Raw genomic sequence first — 15864 nt, 5'->3', positions numbered from 1 at the left:
CTCGCAGCTCGGTTTTCCTAGGATAGCGGTGCCTAGTCTCCATACTAAATAATACGGCTAAATATGGATGTCGTAGTATTTGTATGGAGACGGCCGCTATATGACGGCACCGATATCCTAGGAAACCAGAGCATAAAGACTCAAGCCAATTTTTGCGCTTTTGAATTTGGAACTTTCGTTTATTTCTTTCTATAAGAGTTCATAACTCGAATTTAATTTGTACTTGTACAAGTACGCGGGGACTTACAAGGATAACACATCGGTGGACTGATATCTGCCTCGCCCGAGCTACACTCAAGTCGTAGAGATATTGTAGTACTAATACTACAGTATTTAAACCATAGCAAATATAAGCAAACTTTACAATTAATTATGTGGGCTAGAGATGGGTAACTCAGGAGTGATAGATAAAAAAGATATATATCTTTCTCGTTTCATGAATCACTCTTCTTGTCTTTACGAATCCGAATGTATCAGTATATCCGTACCGCTCACTCCCTCGGCAACGATTTACTAAAGCGAAAGCGATGACTCGGTCGCGCGTCGACCGAAGTAACACGAACGAGCGACAGCGGTCGTTCAGGCGGATTTGGTCGGACGCGTCATTCGCTATTCCGCGGGAACGAGAAGTAGATAGTATAGTATTTCTCGCTCGCGCAGGATGCAATGCAAATTGCAATGATGAGTTATTAATTCGGTTAATGAGTTAAATTGCATTGCATTTAATAAAATGTAAACATTTTTGTTAAGGTATTTTATTAAGCAAATATATTCTTGCGCATGACAATACGAACCAAATCAAGCTTCTTTGTGAATGTACCAATCTATTCTATATCCATCATGATACAAAATGAAAATGAAAATGTCGCCACGTTATAATAACAATTCTGTCTCTCTCTCATTCATAAGATGACGCAAAGTCAGTAAGTGTCGATACAGTTACGAGCGGGACAACTGATACACACGGATATAAAGATATAAAAGAGTGATACATATCCCAGTGGTAAAAAGATATATATCAATCTTTTCCCTCTACTGACACATTTCGCCCATCTCTAATGTGGGCCAATCCCGGCGGCACTGCAATGCCGGGCCGACCCGTGACGGGAGTGGAGCGAGCCCCGAACATCCCGTCGGTATACAAAAATCAGTTTAATATACTGGTCCCTCAGTGAGGGAACTTTCAGATATTAAGCTGAAAAGAACAGATACTACACTTTGATCTTAGCCAAAAGGCCGAGAAGCGATAACTGCACAAACTTATTTGAAGAGGGTCATTGAATCAGGAAAAATCTTAACACCGCGATGTACGATGTCCATTGGAATATCGCAGCGACATCTAGCGACAAATTCGCTAACTATTTTCTTCGGAAGTTGTACAGTCGACATCAGATAATATATCGGAGCGGCCATGGTGCTCACAAATATCTGAACACGCCTCTATTGTCAAGGCGTTATAGTGCGTGTTCAGATATTTTTGAGCACTTCGGCCGCTCCGATATATCTGATGGCGATTGTATCTCCTAAAAATTTTCCGTCTAAAACTTCCTTTGGCGTCTGAATTTGGTGGGTAAAATTATATCTTTCGATTTGATCGGTACCATTAGGAGGGATAGTTTTTTTTTGCAAGGATAGTAGCGAACGAGACGCCAATGTCTCTGTCACACAACTGTGGAAGAGTGATAGAGAGAGACTACCGTATCGTTCGCCACAGAGCGAATGATTGGCACCTTGGCTAGGCACCCTGATGGATAAAAATGTTAAATGCTAACTCTTAACTTAACTCAATGTTAATATTATTAAGGTAAGGTCTTACGAAAAAGCAGATACATACGAATAAATCTAATTCGACCCTTAACGGCAAACTTTTATTTTGAATTATTTAATAAGTTTTAAGGACTTACTTGAGAATCAAACTGTGGAGGCTCATCGCCCAAGAACCTCTCCAATAAAGGCTTGGCCAAGTCTTGTAGTGCAGAAAGCAGTACTTTGCAGCTCTGTACTCGCAACACCATCCAGTCGGCCGGGAAAACCTGCGCGAAAGCGTGATATTGTGACAAAAAGGATACTTATAAACAAAGGTGGGATTTTATAAATATTTGTGCAATTTAGTTCCTAAGAGCGGCCATAGATGGCTTTAGTAGTGGCTTGTTTTGATATGAGAGCGTGCGTGCAGTGTCCCACCGCTGGGAAATATTGATTAAAAATAGTTATTTACGATACAAATGCGGAAAAGAGGAAGTTCGAAACGAGTGGCGAATTACCTATTCGCACGTGTATCGAACAACGTTTTACAGTACATATGGCCCTTTAAACTTTTGACATACGCACGAAAAGTGCTATTTTACGTACTAGTGCGGGAAAATAGGACCATATGTACTGTAAATAATATTTATTTATCCAGTAGGCCGGGAAAAACTGCGTGTAAAACGAGATATTGTGACAAAAAGGACTAAAGTTATAAACAAAGCCTTTTAAAATACTTATGCAATTCAGTTCCAAAGAGCGGCCATAGATGGCGTTAGTAGTGGCTTGTTTTGATACGAGAGCGTGCGTGCAGTGTCCCACGGCTGGGAAAGATTGATTGGAAAATAATATTTATTTGTTCAGCAGGCCGGGAAATTCTACGCGAAAACGTGATATTGTGACAAAAGGACTAAAGTTATAAACAAAGCTTTTATAGTTTTGATACAATACTTATGCAATTTAGTTCCAGCGAGCGGCCATAGATGGCGTTAGTAGTGTCTTGTTTCGATACGAGAGCGTTTCGTAATGTTTTATTTTGCTTAGTTTATTACAATGTCTCACTGCATGGAAAGTTTGATTAGAAAAGAGTATTTAGGTTAGTGTTCAGTAGTTGTAAATGTAAAGGTTCAAAAGCTACAAGAAAGCGCGTTTGGTAATGTTACAATAAAATAATAAACAACTATTCAGAATACAATATTTAAAAAAAACCGGACATGTGCGAGTCGAACTCGCCTACCGAGGGTTCCGTACTTTTTAGTATTTGTTGTTATAGCGGCAACAAATCCATTGTCTGTGAAAATTTCGTCTAGCTATCACGGTTCATGATATACAGCCTGGTGACAGATATACAGACGGCACAGTGGAGTCTTAGTAATAGGGTCCCGTGTTTACCCTATGGGTACGGATCCTTAAAAACTATATAGTAAAGTTAGGATAGCTCACCTTTAGTTTTCAACCATTAACATAGGTGGCGCTAGTAGGCCTAGAAAATGTTGAATTACAAATCGAAAAAAGTATTATTTTGGGTTACTAATTCTGCTATTTTCTTCAAACAAACCGAACTAAACTTGAGATTAGTAAAATATCTAAATAAGGATGGTATTACCCTATCCAATTTCTTGTCCAATGTGATACACATTGGACCAAGATATTGGACAAATAGAATACCACCCTAAGAAATGAAGTTTACTTACATCCTGTTCAATAAGATGTCGGAACACCAAGAAGGCCCGCATGAGGAAATCCTTGAGCGGCTTTCGGTCCTGTGGGTGCGGCGCCAGATGGCTCCACAGTCTTTGGTAGTGGGCCGGCTTGAGCAGTTCCATGCAGCCGAGTAAACCGGCTACCATTGATCCCTGGAACGTTAAGCATGTGTAAATAATGATAATCTAGTTATAAGTTGACTTGGATCGATTGAGGCAACTGCGTCAGATAATTTGACCACTTATAATCATAATCATAATTTTTTATTGCATGAAAGTGAGTACAAAAGGTGTTATTATATACAAAAAGTCCATCACAATCTGCCGAGATCCAGCACAAAATTCTAAAACTACAAACTACAATTACAACTAGAGAGTGAGACGCAATGACATTGGACCAAGATATTGGACAGCTGGAATACCACCCTTAAGAGCGACCCATAGCTATGCATAGTGCAGTGAAAACACCTAATTGCCAACCGAGTAGCATTCAATTTGTAAATGTTGAGTTAGACCAAGAAAAGTCTGCAGCGATTTTGATAGCATACGCAGCGCAGTGTAAGTGTAATTTATACGTCATAATTGCCTAGAATTGTGACGTTTAAAACAACACTTACACTGCGTGTGCTATCAAAATCGTTGTAGAATTATCTCAGTCTGACTCTTACAAGTTTATTTTTACGTTGCAATGATAATAATGATAGTGATGTATAAAGTCGTTATTCATACAAAAAAACGGTGTAAGTAGTAAATTTGTTATCTGTAAATATAGTAATAATTGTTTTACTAATGATCCATGAACAGTAGAGCACTTATAGTAAGGTATTTATTATGTGATAAGCAGGAACGGGTGTACAAACCAGTACTGGCGAATTCCCCCCAATCAAATGCAGCACAGTCTCCACAAGTACATCCAGCGTGTTCAAACACAGAACATCGACATCCGGATCCAGTTCGTCCGGATCGACCGCCTCGTCCGGGTCTTCTTTCTTCCATAGCAGTGAGACCAGTTCGCCGAGCATCTCAGCGCATTGGGAGAGCTCGTCGCGCCGTGCGAGATGGACTCGGAGGTGGTGGCATGCGGTGGTTAGTACTATGTTGCGGGCCTCTGGAAGATGGAGAGTATAATTCATGAAGTACCTAATCTTTGATTCGGCTAAGCGCATTCATGCGTCGATCAATAAATCTGAATTGTTCTCCAGTACACAATCATTGTATGTAAGTATCGTCGGTGTTTAGCTACTGGCAGTTTATTAAATGTGAGTACCGATATCTAGAAACATCGAGTGTTGTTATTTTAGAGTATTATGGAAGGTAGAGAATTATTCTATGAATTTTATTTTTTTGTGCGACTTATAATCTAATGTGAATTTAACACGCCATTCGACTTGCCCCAGTGTCCCTTTAAGGACGCGAGTCACGGGGACCACTCCAAACATCTAAAAGCCGAGAGCACTTGATACGCTACATCGCTAACCCATGTTGATGTTATTGTGACTAATCGTTAACTTGTGCAAATTGAAAAATAATCAACTGTTTATTCATACACATTCTTGGTAACCCAACATCGGACATGGCACAAATGGTATATAGATTGGCTGAAATGAAGCTTAACAAATAGATTGTAATTATTTTTATTTTATATATTCAATTATATGGATGTAATTGGCATATTTTCTGAAGCTATAAGAAGCGGACTTGATAGGGCCGATATATACAATTGTATAAAGGTCCTGTTAAAAAAAAAGTAAAAAAAAAACAACTGTTTAAGAACCTACCGGGATCCTGTCCCAGCGGCCCCTTGAGTATCTCCTGCGCGGCGGCGAGGCGCGCCTTGGCGAGCGCGGGCGGCGAGGTGGCGGCGGCCGCGTCCAGCATCGCCGCCGTCACGCGCGCCGCCTCCACCGGGCCCAGCGCTGAAGCCACTTCCTTGGCCACGCTCGCCCATGATGTCATTAGGGCCACCTGCAAATGAAACCATGTACTTTACTACGCAACGTAGATTTAGGAATATAATATGTTGGTAAAATTCAAACATCACACATTTATTCAGCAAGTAGGTCACAGGGGCGCTTTTACATGTCAAATTTTTACAAGCAATAAAAGTAACCAAAATAACAAAAAAATTAAATTACAAAACAAATATGGAATCATGGAAATATATAAGATACTTTATTAATTATTAGAGATGTATACAGAAATATTATATTTAGTTAATGTATTTAGTTTTAAGGATAATTGCCATACCCCTACCAGGGTGCCATGCGACCCTATTCCATTGTAACATCTTGTATTATACCATGGTTTGCAATAAACGATACTATACTATACTAAACGTCGAAAACACAAAAAAACTATAGGTACCTAGTAAAAAATATACAAACAACAGACAAATACTAAAATAAATTTTAATTTTTATAACCACAATTATCAGAACAATTGAGAGTCAAGGTAGCTATTTTTTACGACAAATAGACGTTGCGCTCGCACTATTTATCGAAACCAGCTCTTATTCCAATTACATAAGATGTGATGAATATATACGTACCTGTAAGCGAGCCAAGCGTCATCAGCGCGACATCTGTTCACCACGGACACACTACAGCTGCCTGTTTTGCGGTCGTAGTTGCCGCTCCCGTATTGGCTTATACAGCCATGAAAAATTTGTCGCCCTGCCTGACACTGTTTGTATCCTCGTAAGGCCCATCATACAAAGTTTTCCTATTTTAAATTTGAACCTTGTTATATACTAAATCACAGAATAAATAATAGTACTAGGTACAGAAGATTCACTCTCTAACAAAACGCGTCTGTTACGATTAGGACAGATAGGACCGCTAGGTGGCGACAGCGCCACGCGGCTTATGGCTAGCCACCAAAATTGGTGTGGGACGGATGTACTTGTACGAAATCGCGGAGTGAGCCACGCCTGACTAGATTAAGGTGACTTTTATTTGTTTTAGAAAACAATGAAACAAAAGAAACGCTACCTTATGTAGTTCCTGAAAGGTTCAAATTAGATTGAAATAGAGTGTACATTGTAATGCACATTGGGCCTTACGAGGGTATAGTCTGCAATAGACTGAAAGGCCTATGATGATATACCTGTGCAGGCGCTAGATGGTCTCTATGCGGATGTTGCGCGAGTGCCTTTAGCGCATGTAGCGCAGCCCGCACATCCCGTCTAAAGCTATCTTCATACTGTCCGCCCGTGGCGCGCGCGAACAGTCGTCGGGAACGAACAGCCAGTCGGAACACGGCGCCGAGGGAGCGGAGGCACTTCCTGATTGGTTCTTGGCCTTCGGCGCCCGCGGCCCATTCGGCGCAATGTTGCACTGAGGATAGCAGGCCTCTGTGGAAAAAAAAACCGTACTGAGCACAAAATATTATACTAATGGCAACATAACAGCTTGGCTAAGGGTGGTATTCCATCTGTCCAATATCTTGGTCCAATGTGTATTTGCATCTCACATTTTGCTTCATGAGAGAGAGAGAGCCGCAATGCACATTGGACAAACAAATACGACAGGTGGAATACCATCCTAATCCGTTAGGATGGTCCTTTAAAAAAACAATAATTATGTATAAAATAGGTCTAGCGGTCTTTGAGAAATCGTAGAATATACGGGTAAAAATTAGAACCTCTGGAAATTTAGAAGCTGCTTAAAAATAAATACTAAAAGTTGTACTTAATAGGGAATATTACGCAAAACTCTGCGTAGAAGGCGTCACTAGGTCAATCACATGGCCTACCGTGAAACACGACAATCGACAGTTCGGTTTCTGCCACTCTATCACTCTTGCCTATTCGATCGATAGAGAGGCAGATAAAGAAATTTCGTTTTCGCGTTTCGCGGTAGGCCACCTGTAAACAAACCGCCTTGATGCATCATCATTGTCATAGTGAAAACTTGTAAAAAAACTGTTTAAGGCGTAGTATGTATAAGTTACTCTATGGTTTACTAAACAAATTAGTGCTGCACTCTGGCGGCAGAACATTGCAGTAATACTCCCTATTAAAACAATGGAGTAATGCTATTTCTCACCAACAGGGTTGATAGAAAAGATAAAGAACTAAGGTTGGTATTCCACCTGTCCAATTTCTTTGTCCAATGTGTATTTTTTCTCACATTTTGCTTAATGAGAGAGTGAGACGCAATGACATTGGACCAAGATATTGGACAGATGGAATACCACCCTAATGTAAAAAATATTCACTTACTTGTACACTAAGGCCGCTGAAAAATGCTCTTCGATGTAAACATCCAGCACGGGCTTGAAATGCTGGAACCGACTCTCGTCCAACAGACTGCAGATGGAAACCAGCACTAAGAACACTGTTCCTGAGTGCGGCGTACTGAAAATATATAGAATATTCGCATAAAAAAACTTGCAATACGATTATAAAACTTTATACAGGCTAATTGTACGAATAACAACCGATGTAATTTATATAATTATAGTAATACTATTAGACTTTAATTGAGCCAAAATAAGTGTTTCATATTCCCTTCATATTCCTCCTATCAAAGATGTATATAACTCCGTATAAGATAAACAAAGTCTAAGAAAAAAACGTGCCGCCAAATGGCGACATAACTTTGGCCTATGCTCGTGTAAACGGCGTCACCATATTTAACAATTTTAACACATATCAGTGAAGCAACAAGGATCAAATTATAAATAGCGTTCTAAAAATTTTAATCCTGTGTCGAAACTTCGAAAGATGGCAATAAATTTACTGTGACTACAAAATTTACTTTGACGTTACGCCTCTATACCTACTAAAGTCTCTTTGCCTCCTATTATGTCACAGTAATACATACGCTTGGCTTGTTACGCTATTACATATCATATTTTTACGAACTGTGTGACCATAGGTAGTTTCTTATTCTTAAGACGGGGTCTTCTTTTATACTTATCAGTGGAGGTTTTTTTAAGAGATAAACACATCGCCAGGGTCATGCGTAATATGACCTTAACAATTATAATACATATTTAATAATAGCAACTACGTCTCATACCCGGCAACTAAATATAAAGTCCACGTGGTGGCCACGTTTACGTTTACCCAATTTCATGCAAGATGTCGCTGTTCCGTCCGCGTCGAATCCTACTTCGCGGTGTTAAGATTTTGCCTTGGGAACATGACCCTCCCCGCTTGAATTTATTGCAGCAAGACCTTACTTCATAGGATCATTTCTATAGTAAGCTCTTCACCAGGCTATCACAATACGTGAGCTGACCCCATCCACGAAGATGAGATGTGGCGCGGTGCCCTGAGCGTGAGAAAGGCGATGACTGTCTGGTCATCAGCCATCGATGATCGTTCACTTCTCTCTTCGGAGAGAGGCGTGGGGTACTGTCGCTGTCTGAGTGGCTGGTTTTTTAAACACCTTTATTTTATCTAAACTTTATTACTGTAATTTAAGAGTGTTACAAGCGTAGATATAATGTAATGTGTGATAACTATAGTTACACTATGTTATGTAATTTTTTACTGTTCCTAGTTAAGTAAAAATCATGTGCATGTAGAGTACCAGTCCGGCATACATATATGGGCATTTTCACCAACTACATATGTACAACGGACGGTTAGCAATCGTCACAAAACTGACGGTCAAAGTCCAAATCCCATACATTTTGTTAGGAATGTGGCGGTTAGGGTGTCTAGCGTTTATTTTGTCTCACATTTTGCTTAATGAGAGAGTAAGACGCAATGACATTGGACAGATGGAATACCACCCTTAGCTACGCACGGAACATTTTGCCTGACTACAAACGTCATGCTACTCATGCTGTACCATTTTTAGTAGTAGTAGTAGTAAACTCTTTTTGTACAAAAAGACATTAAAAATAACATACAATTAGTAAGAAGTACAAAGGCGAACTTATCCCTTTGAGGGATCTCTTCCAGTTAACCTTTTTGCATTTTTGCATGTATTTCCAGCGTAAATATTTTTTTGCAAGATTGCCGTAAATATAAAATAGTAAGAGGATTAAGCGGCGGTAGCAGGGTGGATCTGAGGTCTGACTTTCAATCCGGGTCGTCGGTCGCGGGTTCAAATACCAATACCAATGATTTTAGCGCAATGTGTGTATAGAAAATGATTTATATAGATAGGTGTGTGTACAATCGCCTGCGCTCGCGGTGTTCCAGTTAAGAACAAATTGCCTTAATCCTTGCAACCGAGCGGCTACCTGGCTACCTGCAAGGCGTTCAAACGAGTATAGCCCTAAACCACCGCGAGCGCAGGCGATTGTACATAAAAAAAAGCTCCTTAGCATAGCCTGTTAAGAGCGATAGGATAGGACATGTTCCAAAGGTTGCAGGTTCAACTCCTTCGGGAAGCGATGAAATTTTAATATAAAACTAGTAGTGTCGCTCGCAGACGTACCTGATTGATAAGAAATTAGTATTCAAGCTGAATTATATTATATTAGAGGGTTACACGGTACCTGTTCCCGTCCTCAGTGGAAAAGAGTGCGAAGAGCGCGTCGAGGACGTCTCTCAGGAATTTGATGAGCTCCTCACAACTGAGTCCGTCGCCCAGCCGCAGCACCCGCAAAAGCGTCTCTTGCACCTTCTCTGGCCGCGCACGCCATTGTAACAGCGCCAGGAGGTCCTCTGCGCAATTTGAATGGCATTTTTTTAAGGAAGGAAAGGAAAAATATTCTTGTTTTAAGGTTTCAAAGGAAATATTGATATAACATACATAGTTACAGTGGATTTACTAAATACATACAAGTGATGCGCATCAAACTTTATCAATAAAATATATGTGGTAAGACAAGACTCTTTCTCCGCAGTCTTTCTCCGTAGTGCTAGTCCGCAGGGTCGGGGCGGTGACGAGAGGTTCTCGACGAGTGTAAGCCCGCAAGATATTTTTGAACAACTTCGCACGAGGTCGCTCCGATCCAATTTACACAATAGGTATACATACAACTACACTCATTTACATTCTCCTTGTGTTAACTTTTATAAATTAATACAGAAATTCAGACCAGGGCCATGTTGCATAACAAACTACAACTAATATTACAAGCGGAACTCCTTTTTTAATTAGTGAAATTAGAAAAGGAGTTCCGCTTGTAATATTAGTTGTAGTTTGTTATGCAACATGGCCCAGAACTATTTTAAAGATTTACGGGGGGACAGCGCGTACGCAGTCCCCACTACCAAAAATTACGCATCCGAGTTATCCACATTAGGGATAATCGCAAGGGTCAACCCAACCGCAGTGCAATGGAAGAGTCTCGCCCTGGGGGAACCGCCTTTTTGATCACGGTATCCCCTATGCCAGGTAAGTATGATTTCACAATGTTAGGCGAGGGAGGTCACTAACGCAGGAAAAATCTTAACACCGCGAAGTAGGATTCGAGGCGGACGGTACAGCGACATCTAGCGGCAAATGTTGGAATTAAATAAGACTAGACTCTCAAATCCTAGAAATGTGCTGACACGTAAATACAATCAAATATAAACATAATATTAACAAAACCAGGTAGGTATTCTATTCAGGCATTTAAATTTATGATAAATAATTTATTTAAAATTATATTTTTTTTGTCATCAGTTTGTCACAGTTATGAACTCAGAAATTTATAGTCTATAATTAAATATTCATTAAATGTGGATTTTTGATATATTTTATTATTTATTTATGTATTTAAACTATATTAACAGTAAACGTACAGAACGCGAAATTAATGGCAGAAAGCATTTATTCGGGCCAAACATGTACAATTTATGAGAAATTGAATATAAATATAAATAATTGTTTTGTAGTTATATTTTACATATATATTTTTTATAATGGAGCGGATCGTAACAAATGATTATTTACTTTTATTTAATTGAGAATTCTTTGTCATTTCTGTAATTTGTTTATGGAATATCACCCTAAAATAAATACGTTCATATTTTATGTATTCATTGGAAGGGTGCATATTAATAATTAAATATAAAAACACTTACTAACTTACCATTCTGTGTCAGTTTAGTAGAACATAAAAGCGTGCTGATGGTACAGTTTTCTTTGGAACTTCTTTGGAAAGACACCACGACGCCGTTAGTGGGCGTGCGGGCAGCGTCAGTACTACACGAGGGAAGTGATAGGTAGCTCGCTGTTGCTAGTCTGAAACAATAGGCTATGTTGAATTTTATAACTAAATATACGTAAATAGATAGAAAATGAGCAATTTAACACAATAAATTATAAACTTGAGAAAATACGATGGGAAACTTATGCACTACATCTGTACTTTAATTTAAACGGCAACATAAAAATATAGCGTACAAAATTGTTGTCACAATTTAGAACTAGATGGCGCTAGTTGCAGAGTTAAGTCCAACAATGATTTGAAGTAAAAATATATTTTCGTTTGAATTGTATTTTTTATTAATCCATTGGTGGCAAACGAGTATATGGCCGGACTGATAGAAAGCGATCACGGCAGCCTAAAAACATCTGCGCCCCAAAAAGCAAAATATTGAAATACAAACTTTTCCATTGTAATGTCTCGCGCGAGACAGTGATTATGATTAACTTCAATTTTTCCTATATTTCTAAACATTGCGATTTGTGGTTATTTATCGACTTTCCTTTTCGTGTAAATGATTTAATAGACTTAGAATGAAATAGCCATCTATTTCAACTTTGGCTAACGAGTGAAATTGATTTATGGACTTTTCTGGATGTCTATTCATATGGTACCTATTTAAATTTCAATACTACAATATGGAGATGTTTGCCAAATCTTACAAAACGAGACATCCCGACCCTATCAGACCGTTGAGTTTAGCCCAGATTTAGGACAACAAGTCATCCGCACTTGTTAGGTACAGTCGACGTCAAAAATATGATTACACTTTTGTACCTTATTCCTTTGTAATAAGGCGAAAAATGTAAACATATTTTCGACGTCAAATGTACGCAAAACAAATGAATTACTTGGTGGGATCGTCGCATTTGTACACGTAGAGCTCGTGAGCGCCGTCTCGTAGCGTGGCGCCGCTCGCCTCCATCAGGCGGGCGAAGGAGAACCCGAATAGCTTGCGCTCGTTCTTGTCGCGTGCTGCAATTTATAAGTTTTTAATAGGGAGTTCCGACGAGCGGCCATAGATGGCGTTAGTAGTGGCTTGTTTAGATATGAGAGACTGCGTTTCGTAACATTTTATTTTGTTTAGTCTATAGGGAGTATTACTGCAATGTTCTGCCAATGTTTAGTAAACCATAGAGTAACTTATACATACTAGGCCTTAAACAGTTGTTTGACAAGTTTTCACTATGACATTGATGCATCAATGCGGTTTGTTTACAGCTGGCCTACCGCGAAACGCAAAAATCGAAATTTTGTTATAGATGTCTGCCTCTCTATCGATCGAATACGTAAGAGTGACAGAGAGGCAGAAACCAGATTTTCGATTTTCATGTTTTGCGGTGGGCCCTGTGAGTATGATAGTGACGCCCTCTACGCAGAGTTTTTAGTAATAATAATATTCCCTATTAATGACTGCCTCATAGCCATCTTCTCGACGATAGGCCAAAGGTATGGTGCCATCTTTTCGAGCGATGGCGAGTATGACCTTTGGCCTACTCTCGAGTAGATGGCGATACTTTTTGACATTTAACAAATTTAACACATATCAGTGAAAAACTAAGAATCAAAGTCAAATGGCGTTCTAAAAATGTCGTTTACTTTGTCAATATTTCTCTATTTCAAATTCTCTTTGTCGGTAGTGACAGGCGTGGCTCACTCCGCGATTTCGTCGCTTTGCTACAGGTAGCTAAAAGTACATCCATTTCACACCAATTTTGGTGGCTAGCCATAAGCCGCGCGTGGCGCTGTCGCCACCTAGCGGCCATATCTGTCCTGATCGTAACAGACGCGTTTTGTTAGAGAGTGAGTCTTCTGTACCTAGTACTATTATTTATTCTGTGGTAGTGATAGTGACCCTGCCTGTGAAGCAGATGGTTCGAATCCTGATAAGACCATTTATTTGTGTGTTTATCACGAATATTTAGATGGAGATGTACGGATACATTATGCGGTATCGCGGTAGCGATTATTGTAGTTTGACCACAAGACATAAACATCGTATGACATCGTAAAGCAAAAGCACCATGTAAGGGTGGTTTTCCATCTGTCCAATATCTTGGTCCAGTGTCATTACGTCTCTCTCACATTAAGCCAAATGTGAGACAAAATACACATTGGACAAAGAAATTGGACAGGCGGAATACTGATAAAACTGCGGATACGATATTTTGCATCTCGTTATAAAATATTTTTATAATATAAATATAAATATTATAGGACATTTTTTACACAAATCGACTAAGCCCCACGGTAAGCTCAAGAAGGCTTGTGTTGTGGGTACTCAGACAACGATATATATAATATATATATACTTAAATACATAGAAAACAACCATGACTGAGGATCAAATATCTGTATCATCATACAAATAAATGCCCTTACCGGGATTCGAACCCGGGACCATCGGCTTCGTAGGCAGGGTCACTACCCACTAGGCCAGACCGGTCGTCATCGTATTTAGTTTTTGACTGCTTTGCAACGGACTCTTAGTTTTTACAATGGATTCTCAGCACTTACTGGAGCAATGTCGGAACTCGATGCGAACGTGTGCTAGTGTGAAGGTCTCCAGTGGCACTGTGAGGCGCAGTTGCTCGCCCCACGCTGAGCTGTTGTTATGGTACAGCACTAGTGACTCGTACAGTGCTACGCTGATGTTGAACTAGACTCAGCACTTACTGGAGCAATGTCGGAACTCGATGCGAACGTGTGCTAGTGTGAAGGTCTCCAGTGGCACTGTGAGGCGCAGTTGCTCGCCCCACGCTGGGCTGTTGTTATGGTACAGCACTAGTGACTCGTACAGTGCTACGCTGATGTTGAACTAGACTCAGCACTTACTGGAGCAATGTCGGAACTCGATGCGAACGTGTGCTAGTGTGAAGGTTTCCAGTGGCACTGTGAGGCGCAGTTGCTCGCCCCACGCTGGGCTGTTGTTTTGGCACTAGTGACTCGTATAGTGCTACGCTGACGTTGAGCTAGACTCAGCACTTACTGGAGCAATGTCGGAACTCGATGCGAACGTGTGCTAGTGTGAAGGTCTCCAGTGGCACTGTGAGGCGCAGTTGCTCGCCCCACGCTGGGCTGTTGTTATGGTACAGCACTAGTGACTCGTACAGTGCTACGCTGATGTTGAACTAGACTCAGCACTTACTGGAGAATGTCGGAACTCGATGCGAACGTGTGCTAGTGTGAAGGTCTCCAGTGGCACTGTGAGGCGCAGTTGCTCGCCCCATGCTGGGCTGTTGTTTTGGCACTAGTGACTCGTATAGTGCTACGCTGATGTTGAGCTAGACTCAGCACTTACTGGAGCAATGTCGGAACTCGATGCGAACGTGTGCTAGTGTGAAGGTCTCCAGTGGCACTGTGAGGCGCAGTTGCTCGCCCCACGCTGGGCTGTTGTTATGGTACAGCACTAGTGACTCGTACAGTGCTACGCTGATGTTGAACTAGACTCGGCACTTACTGGAGCAATGTCGGAACTCGATGCGAACGTGTGCTAGTGTGAAGGTCTCCAGTTGCACTGTGAGGCGCAGTTCCTCGCCCCACGCGAGGCTGTTGTTATGGTACAGCACTAGTGACTCGTACAGTGCTACGCTGATGTTGAACTAGACTCAGCACTTACTGGAGCAATGTCGGAACTCGATGCGAACATGAGCCAGTGTGAAGGTTTCCAGTGGCACTGTGAGGCGCAGTTGCTCGCCCCACGCTGGGCTGTTGTTATGGTATAGCACTAGTGACTCGTACAGTGCTACGATGGTGTCGAGCTAGACTCGGCACTTACTGGAGCCATGTCGGAACTCGATGCGAACGTGTGCTAGTGTGAAGGTCTCCAGTTGCACTGTGAGGCGCAGTTCCTCGCCCCACGCGAGGCTGTTGTTATGGTACAGCACTAGTGACTCGTACAGTGCTACGCTGATGTTGAACTCGACTCAGCACTTACTGGAGCAATGTCGGAACTCGATGCGAACATGAGCCAGTGTGAAGGTCTCCAGTGGCACTGTGAGGCGCAGTTGCTCGCCCCACGCTGGGCTGTTGTTATGGTACAGCACTAGTGACTCGTACAGTGTCGCACCACTGCCGCTCGCACCCCATACGCAATCCTAAAATATTGATAAACTAGATTTATTTACGCTTAAGTTATTAAAAATCTATTTGAATAATACACAACAACAAAATGATAGAAACATGCTTTAAAGATTGGGACGACTAGCGCCATCTTTTGATGGACTTTGTTTTTACAAAGCTGTTCCAAGCGTTTTAGATAAAACATTATTTTATTTCGCCAATTTCGTAAAGAACCGTTATAGAAAACGTA

The 15864-nt window shown here is 40.9% G+C and overlaps 1 protein-coding gene and 3 non-coding genes across 4 annotated transcripts in view; 1 reads left to right on the top strand and 3 right to left on the bottom strand.

Annotated features, from left to right (window-relative positions):
- Positions 1 to 15864, bottom strand: part of LOC134793590 (dedicator of cytokinesis protein 3) — an 82640-nt gene that overhangs the window by 18770 nt on the left and 48006 nt on the right. The window contains exons 10-19 of the mRNA XM_063765212.1: positions 15490 to 15649; positions 12404 to 12527; positions 11436 to 11587; positions 9909 to 10077; positions 7672 to 7806; positions 6555 to 6801; positions 5228 to 5414; positions 4310 to 4557; positions 3441 to 3602; positions 1905 to 2033 (exon numbers count right to left, since the gene is read on the bottom strand). Of these exons, the coding sequence (XP_063621282.1) occupies positions 1905 to 2033; positions 3441 to 3602; positions 4310 to 4557; positions 5228 to 5414; positions 6555 to 6801; positions 7672 to 7806; positions 9909 to 10077; positions 11436 to 11587; positions 12404 to 12527; positions 15490 to 15649 (1713 nt within the window). The remainder of the gene's footprint in view (positions 1 to 1904; positions 2034 to 3440; positions 3603 to 4309; positions 4558 to 5227; positions 5415 to 6554; positions 6802 to 7671; positions 7807 to 9908; positions 10078 to 11435; positions 11588 to 12403; positions 12528 to 15489; positions 15650 to 15864) is intronic.
- LOC134794059 (U2 spliceosomal RNA) lies at positions 1056 to 1248 on the bottom strand. The gene has a single exon (XR_010144629.1). It is a non-coding gene; the product is annotated as a U2 spliceosomal RNA (small nuclear RNA).
- Positions 8627 to 8830, top strand: LOC134794060 (small nucleolar RNA U3). Its single transcript, XR_010144630.1, has one exon. It is a non-coding gene; the product is annotated as a small nucleolar RNA U3 (small nucleolar RNA).
- Positions 10600 to 10761, bottom strand: LOC134794057 (U1 spliceosomal RNA). The gene has a single exon (XR_010144627.1). It is a non-coding gene; the product is annotated as a U1 spliceosomal RNA (small nuclear RNA).

This window comes from Cydia splendana, chromosome 9, assembly GCF_910591565.1.
Source record: "Cydia splendana chromosome 9, ilCydSple1.2, whole genome shotgun sequence".
In the NCBI taxonomy this organism is placed as follows: Eukaryota; Metazoa; Arthropoda; class Insecta; order Lepidoptera; family Tortricidae; genus Cydia; species Cydia splendana.
Note: the sequence above shows the minus strand (reverse complement) of the source record. Positions and strands in the feature narration are given on the sequence as shown.